The 8,008-nt window shown below is 42.7% G+C and overlaps 1 protein-coding gene across 1 annotated transcript; it reads left to right on the top strand.

The window, feature by feature from the left end:
• The first annotated feature begins 1 nt into the window (after position 1).
• Positions 2–2,393, top strand: Cited2 (Cbp/p300 interacting transactivator with Glu/Asp rich carboxy-terminal domain 2). Its single transcript, XM_063233385.1, has 2 exons — positions 2–246; positions 700–2,393. Exon 2 carries the CDS (start codon positions 708–710, stop codon positions 1,515–1,517), a length of 810 nt encoding a protein of 269 aa, XP_063089455.1. The 5' UTR covers positions 2–246; positions 700–707; the 3' UTR covers positions 1,518–2,393.
• Positions 2,394–8,008: the final 5,615 nt, after the last annotated feature.

The following is an 8,008-nucleotide window of genomic DNA, read 5'->3' as shown; positions in this document are numbered from 1 at the left end:
GCCCTAAGAAACACAGCTCATTGTTGGCAGCTGCCGGGCGGTTCTGCCGAGCTCGGAAGGCAGCGGAGGGAAAAGAAAAGGGAACGACTCGGATCTGCCCCGGCGGCCGCGGCGACACCTCGGCACCCACCAGGCGACCGCGAGCGCCCTGCACGCCGGGAAGGCCCCCTCTATGTGCTGCTGAGCCGGTCCTGGACCCGACGATCCCGCCCTCGGTCTCCGGAGCAGACATCGCAGAGACGAAAGGTGAGCGCGGCGGGCGACGCCGGCTGGGCTCCTGCGAGCCCCGTCCTCCGAGGGCAGGGTTTGCCCGGAGGAAGAGCGCTAGGCGGAGCTGGGGAATAACAACAGGATGTGCAACAACAGGATGAGGAGGGCTGATCGAAAGCCTGAAGTTCGTGGCGGGGCTACGGGGCACTTCCTTTATTAGGCCACTTCGGGGAACGCAGTAGGGGTGTGGGCTCGGGCGTCCCCCTCCCCGACCGCTGAGGAAAGAGCTGTTCGTGCAGCGCCTGGCTCTGTCGCAGGTGGCAGGTCCGCCGAGGTGATGCGCGGGCTACTGGGATCCCGGGCGTAGAGGTTTGCTTGCGCTGACGTGCGCCCGGGGAGCTTACGGGAGCAGAGGCAAGACCAAGTGGGGTGCACCGCGGTGGCGACACGTGTGACGCGGGTCTGACCGTCTGCCCTTTTCACTTTCAGAACTGGAAATGGCAGACCACATGATGGCCATGAACCACGGGCGCTTCGCCGACGGCACCAACGGGCTGCACCACCACCCTGCCCACCGCATGGGCATGGGGCAGTTCCCGAGTCCCCATCACCACCAGCAGCAGCAGCCCCAGCACGCCTTCAACGCCCTGATGGGCGAGCACGTACACTACGGCGCGGGCAACATGAACGCCACGAGCGGCATCAGGCACGCGATGGGGCCGGGGACTGTGAACGGCGGGCACCCCCCGAGCGCGCTGGCCCCCGCCGCCAGGTTTAACAACTCCCAGTTCATGGGCCCCCCGGTGGCCAGCCAGGGAGGCTCCCTGCCCGCCAGCATGCAGCTGCAGAAGCTCAACAACCAGTATTTCAACCATCACCCCTATCCCCACAACCACTACATGCCGGATTTGCACCCTGCTGCGGGCCACCAGATGAACGGGACAAACCAGCACTTCCGAGATTGCAACCCCAAGCACAGCGGCGGCAGCAGCACCCCCGGCGGCTCGGGCGGCAGCAGCACCCCGAGCGGCACCTCGGGCGGTGGCGCAGCCAGCGGCAGCGGCAGTGGCAGCGGCAGCGGCAGCGGCAGCAATATGCCCGCCTCGGTGGCCCATGTCCCTGCTGCAATGCTGCCGCCCAATGTCATAGACACTGATTTCATCGACGAGGAAGTGCTCATGTCTTTAGTGATAGAAATGGGTTTGGACCGCATCAAGGAACTGCCTGAACTCTGGCTGGGGCAAAACGAGTTTGATTTTATGACGGACTTCGTATGCAAACAGCAGCCCAGCCGAGTAAGCTGTTGACTCGATCCAACCCCGTGGAAAGAAATCAAACCCCCAACTTCTTCGGTGTGAATTAAAAAAATAAAAATAAAAATAAAACAAAAAACATTCCCCTAGACACAGTATCTCACTTTTCAGATCCTGAAAGGTTTGAGAACTTGGAAACAAAGTAAACTATAAACTTGTACAAATTGATTTTAAAAAAATGCTGCCACTTTTTGTTTTGTTTTTGTTTCGGTTTTGCAGCCTTGACATTCACCCCCCTTATGTAGTTGAAATATCTAGCTAACTGGGTCTTTTACGTTGTTTGTTTTTACTCCTATTTCCTCACTTTCTCCAGTGCTCAACTGTTAGATATTAATCTTGGCAAACTGCTTAATCTTATGGATTTTGTAGATGGTTTCAAATGACTGAACTGCATTCAGATTTAGGAGTGAAAGGAAAAATTGCATTAGTTGGTTGCATGAACTTTGAAGGGCAGATATTACTGCACAAACTCTGCCATCTCGCTTCGTTTTTTAAAACTATGCATTTGAGTAGACTAATTTTTAAAATATGCTAAACTGGAAGATTAAACAGATGTGGGCCAAACCGATCTGGATCAGGAAAAGTCATACTGTTCACTTTCAAGTTGGCTGTCCCCCGCCCCCATATGTACAGACAATAGGGTGTGGAATGTCGTCAGTGGCAAACATTTCACAGATTTTTATTTTGTTTCTGTCTTCAACATTTTTGACACTGTGCTAATAGTTATATTCAGTACATGAAAAGATACTACTGTGTTGAAAGCTTTTTAGGAAATTTTGACAGTATTTTTGTACAAAACATTTTTTTGAAAAAATACTTGTTAATTTATTCTATTTTAATTTGCCAATGTCAATAAAAAGTTAAGAAATATTTGTTTTCTAAATGTCATTGGGGGGGTTCCCTTTGGTGGCTTTTTTTTTTTCTTCCCTGCCTTTAAAGTTGAACACTTTATTGATGAGAGTAAGCATTCCAAAGGATAAGTTACAGGACACTAAAACAGGTCATGATGAGCTTAAGCAGAGAGCAGGATTTAACATAATTGGCATAATGCTTCATTGTTATTGTAACATGCCTCTTGGTGTGGTTTAATCAAAAGCTGCAGAGTTGTCAAAGTGCTACATTTTTTCCTTAATTGCCATCAGATTCAAGTGTACTCCGGAGTTAGAAACGTTTGCAATACTAAACATAAATATCTTACCCCTGGGGGGGAGGGGCAAATCAAGTGTTTCAGGTTATACCTGATTGAACTGCCTAGTTGGAGGTAGGCTGGAATAATATACTGAGTGAGGAAGGGGGGTGGCATTAAGTATAAATCTACCTTTATCTCTAGTGACATTTTATTTCTCAGCAAAGTGCTAAGGATAGGCACACATTTCTAGCTTAATCTCTAAAATAACTTGTGACTGGTTTATGATTCTGAGAGGAAGAGGGGGTGGGATTCCACCTGGAGGCTTGTGATTTTCTATAATACTTAAATTTTAGGTTGATTCAAAGGTCCAATTAGTCTTCACAGGATCTTCACTCCCAAGTATACCCTGTTTTCTAGAATTCTGAGCTTTTTCTGTTACATGCATTGGTTACAAAGCATGTAAAGAGAAGGTCATTTTAATTTTACCTAGATGAGATATCAAGGGGACCGATCCACAGTTAAGTGGATGTCAAGTTTTGCTTTATGTAATCAAGTAAAGGAAACTAATATTGTTAAAATCTCAAATTATTCCATGTGGAAGAAGTTTTATTTTTGTTTCTACATTTCTTTGTGGCTTGTAAGAGTAACACACTTATATGAGAGAAAGAAAAAAAAAGATTTTACTTTTAACCTACTAGGGGAGTTAAAAAATTCAGGTTGAGGAAAACCTTAGAAATAATGCTCTTCTAAAAAAAAACATTTCATTTAGAGTCAGAATCTAGTCATGTTTTAAATGCCATATTTCATAATAAATCAGGCAGGTATAGAGAAGTATCACCTTAGAGTGTGGTAACTTTTAGTTTGATTTAGGTATAATTCAGATCACCTGCAGTCCATGTAATTCTGTTTCCTAGGCAAGACATGTAAAATTAAGATGCATATTTCAGTGGATTTGTATACTTCTATAACTGACCCTTTATTAAAAATGATGTTCTGAGTAACTAATTTCATTTAGAATACACTGAATCAACCAAAACTCTTTTCACCCCATTTCAAAAAATGTATCCAGATTTCCACATTAGTAGTTAAAGCCAAAGTTTTCTTCAGCTAAGACATGTCAATACTAACGCTGCAATCAGCAGTAAATCTTCCTGGCTAAGCGTTTTCACAGTAAGTTTTTCTTTCCCTTTCTCTTTTCCTTTCTTTTTCCCCCCAGAGGTTCAAGTGAAAAAATATATTTACATACATATTAATACAGCAATTCTAGTTCTTTTTCAGTTTTTTTTTTTTTTTGGGGGGGGGGTCTGTGGAGACATTGTTTTTTTGCATAAAGAATTGTTTTGCTACCATCCCTTCCCATTTATTCTGCCAGGGAATAAGCCACAGCACCTGCTCTGTCACTAAATTCCTCCTGCTGCTCAAACGCCGGAACATGTATGGGGAGATGCAGAGCCCAAGGAACTATTATTAGATCTTAGACCCATCCCTGCCAGCACAGAGGACTCAAACAGTAGAGCCGGCTAAGAGCGCAATTTGTCCTCAGTACAAATACAAATGAACCTCCACCCCTTCACTCAAATGATCTCTATTTCATTAAAACTCTTTTCTTGATCGGCATTTGAGCAGATTCTACGTGATAGCAGCAGGTCTCTTAAGCAGAGAAAAATAAGTCCTTGTTTGAAGAATCTGATTAATGAAACCTGTACAGTGACCTAGATCACCGGCTGCTGGCAGACATTTGCAAAACCTTCTGTGGTCTTGCTTCCCTACTAAGTTGCTTATAAGCATATGAGGAAATTTGACCTCTGTACCTTGGCTATTTGTCAAAAAGTTCTAATATGATACAAGAGAGCCTCTGTTCTTGAAGCTTTGCCCACAAACAGACGCTCCATGCTTGATTTTCAAGGAGAGATCAATGATAAGGAACAGCATAGCCTCATTGATACATGTCAGGAAAACAAACCCGCATTAATAAAACTGCCTCTGCCATGTGCCTGAGAAAATCCTGCTGGTAGCATCTTTGCTGGAGCTGATAAAGACGTTAAGGCTATGGATGGGTCTTTGCAGAACAGTTACCTAATCACCACTGTTTATAGGGTGCTAGAGCACAGCACTAGTTCCAGAAGGCTGACATCTATTGTGAAGTTTACGGTCTTCATGACTTTTACTACTGTAAACGCCAGGATGGCTATAAATTGATGTCAACTTTAAAGGCCAGATCCTTTAGAGCAAAATATTAATCCGCTAATCTATTATGGGTGGCCAGCTTTGAAATACAAACTTTGTAGTCCCAGATCATTAGGTGTTTTCGCCCCCTTGTGGAATTTATTTAGAAGGTCAAAACAAAGCTGTTTCCTCAAGAGGGCTTTTATTGTTTGTTTTTTGCCATTGTTGAAGACTTTTTTTTTTTCTTGAAGGAAACAACATATACTTGTGCCATGGTGTTTTTTTTTCATCAAAGAATTTCACAGAATAAACACCCTTTCTGAAAATAAAATTACTTTACTTATCAAAGACCTTAACCTATGGTTAAGTGTGCATGGTTGATATTTGCCTTCCATTTCAAATTATGCATTGGCCAAAGGATTTTCTTTTTCAAATTGCAAGGAGCAGTGGTTTAGAGCTAATACTGGCAACCATGTGAGGGGAGCTAATACCTGCTCCCCCATGACAGCGCTGCTGACTGGTAATAAATATGAGTAACACTACCTTCGTTGATATGAGGTTGGAAAGGTAGAGAGAACTATTCAGGAACGTAGAATGCAATTGTCCACACTGAAATGTGACCAAGCCACTGGCTCTAATCTTGTGAAAAAGGCCACAGAATCTTCCATGTTCGTGAATGTTACTAAGCAAGTCAATAAACTTTAACATACACCTGGCAGATAACTTTGACTCCAAATAACAAATAAATTTACAATTCAAGGACCTTGGGATCCACCCCATTGGTATTTTTTCCCCTTTAAGTGTATTGTTTTTCTAGCACAAAGAGATGACCTATGTGGCTTCTGAGACGGTGTTTATCATTTTGGTACTGTAGCATTATCATCAAAATCAGAGCTCCAGGCAGGTGGAGGCCTGGCCTCTGAGAGGAAACAGTGAGGCAGCACATGAAGTGGTTAGCCTGCGAGCCCCCATCACTGTGTGTTCTGTTTGTCTTTTCCCCTCAGAATAGAAGAACAGTGGCAATGTCAGAATTTTAATTGCAGTGGACTGGCTTAGATTACTTGACCTATTTTTATGCAGAAAGAAGAGAAACAATTCTTTTTTCCTGGTGGCCGTACTTATAATTTAAAGTGGAAGAGAAAATACAAGGGCAGTTTCCGTCAGCGAATGTTCTGCTAAGCATACTAGCACATTAGATCCATGTATATATTAGAAAGATATTAAGACTCCAGGTGGGGGAGAGAAGTTTTCCTCTCACGGGAGAAAATTAAGCTCATAAGTAATGATAAACAACGAATTTTAAATATTCTTAGAGCTGCCAGTGTGAATTCCTGTCATTTTTAAATTTATAAACACAACAAAAGTGAAAAATAGGAATTCTTGGGCCTTGGGAAAGGATATCAAACCAACTTCCTTCCATACTTTCCTTGATCAAAAAAAAAAAAAAAAATGGTTTTTAAACCACTGGATCCTTGTCAGTTAGTTTTCTGCCCAAGATGAGTCCTGAACGGCAGAAGCAGTCCTAGGAGACAGTTGGTGGGCTTTCTGAGAATTCTGCCCCCTGAACCAGGACCTGCAGAGCGATCTAATCAGATGAAAGATGGACAACATGTATTATTACTTTCTTTATATGTTGTTGGTTTTCATTAGGCTGAACTAATCTGAAAGATTAGTGAGGCAGTGGCACACATGGGGTGAGCCCCGTGGTTCCTGGGATTCTTGGAATTTTCCCATGGCGTCACTATTGTGCTCAGCCTTGAAATCCTCCCCTTTCTTCCCTCTCCAGTAGAGTGGTTACTTGATTACATTTGGGGTTGCTGAACAAAGCCCACAAGGAATCTGTCTCCTAAGGGGCCGACAGCCAGACAAGGTTAGAGTGGCCTGCTTGGCAGGAGATATGCAAATAGGTAAATAGCTTTAGGAAAGTTAATAGTGCTAAAAGAATCCCGTGAGTCCATTCTTGAAAGCTGGATAGGAGGCAAATTTTAGGCTTACCTGAACTGAACGTCAAACTAGCATAAAATGGGAAAAAGTCAGCCAACTCAAAGTGGTTGGTGTTGTTTTATGAACATTTAAAAAGGACAGTGTGCCAGAGAGACAAAATGTGATTAGCAGCTACTAAACTTTTCTCTCTGTGCCTCCCTATGGAATGACATCAAATTTGACTTATAATTTCCTTAGGTGATTTGCTCATAGAGCTTTTTAAAAATTTCTTGTAACCCATTTTCCTGGCGGGCTTAATTCAGTTTGGTGTTTTGGCTTCATTGTAATTGATATCTGTTTGCTAACACATACTGAATATTAAATTGTGCCCACAGATCTTTAGGTCACCTTGCAGAATTGTCCTGTTGTATTTATTTGGGATAGATCTTTTGAAGCAAGATGATGGCCATTGCATGTTTATTTCTATCCAGTGTGTTGAGCATGTATATGGATGATGAGACCAGTCAGTGAAAAGTGATTGAGCTGACAGCGAGGTTTCTAATATGAACCTGAAACAAACATCTCAATGTTCTTGGGATTCCTTGGTGACACCACATTTGGATCAGTAATTCTCGGCTTCCACTGCTTTAAAAGGAGGATCAGAATAAGAAAAAGGGAAAAGAAGGTAGTAACTTAAAAGTACTATACTATATTTAAAAGCGTTTAAATAATATTCACTTTGCAAAAAACATAGACTTTTCAAAATCTTCTGTAGTGACAGAACATGGATTTTTTTTTTTTTTTATTGGTACCGGGGATCAAACTCACGACCGCCTGCTTGCAAGGCAGGTGCTTATGCCACTGAGCTAAATCCCCTTAAAATGGTAAGAAATATTGTCTAGACTGTATGGGACCAAAGGAGAAATTTATCTTTCGTCAAGATTTCTTAACAAATCTTTTTGTTGAATTTAAATTTCTTGTGGCTGATTTGGTTCTGTACATAGTATCTGTCAAGCACTGAAATATGCATTTTACACACATAATCTCATTTCAGACTAAATATTCCTGCAACATACGTGTTGTTATGCTAATCTTCAATAAGAAAACTGATATTTAGAAGGGTAAATTGCTTAAGGGCAGCACAGCTTGTAACAGGAAGATGCACAGCGCGGTTTCAGAACTCGTAGATGTGCTTCCTGATACACAGTGCTGCTTACTTAAACAAAATAACTGTTCTTCTTACATGCTACTGATGTTAAAATGCTCG

The sequence above is a fragment of the Cavia porcellus genome, unplaced genomic scaffold (assembly GCF_034190915.1).
Source record: "Cavia porcellus strain 051 isolate PalLab524CR breed Dunkin Hartley unplaced genomic scaffold, mCavPor4.1 scaffold_22, whole genome shotgun sequence".
NCBI classification, from domain to species: domain Eukaryota; kingdom Metazoa; phylum Chordata; class Mammalia; order Rodentia; family Caviidae; genus Cavia; species Cavia porcellus.
The sequence above is the reverse complement of the archived record's forward strand: the minus strand, read 5'-3'. Positions and strand labels throughout refer to the sequence as shown.

Coding starts and splice junctions, on each gene's coding strand:
- Cited2 (XM_063233385.1), top strand. CDS start 708: ATGGCAGACCACATGATGGCCATGAACCACGGGCGCTTCGCCGACGGC.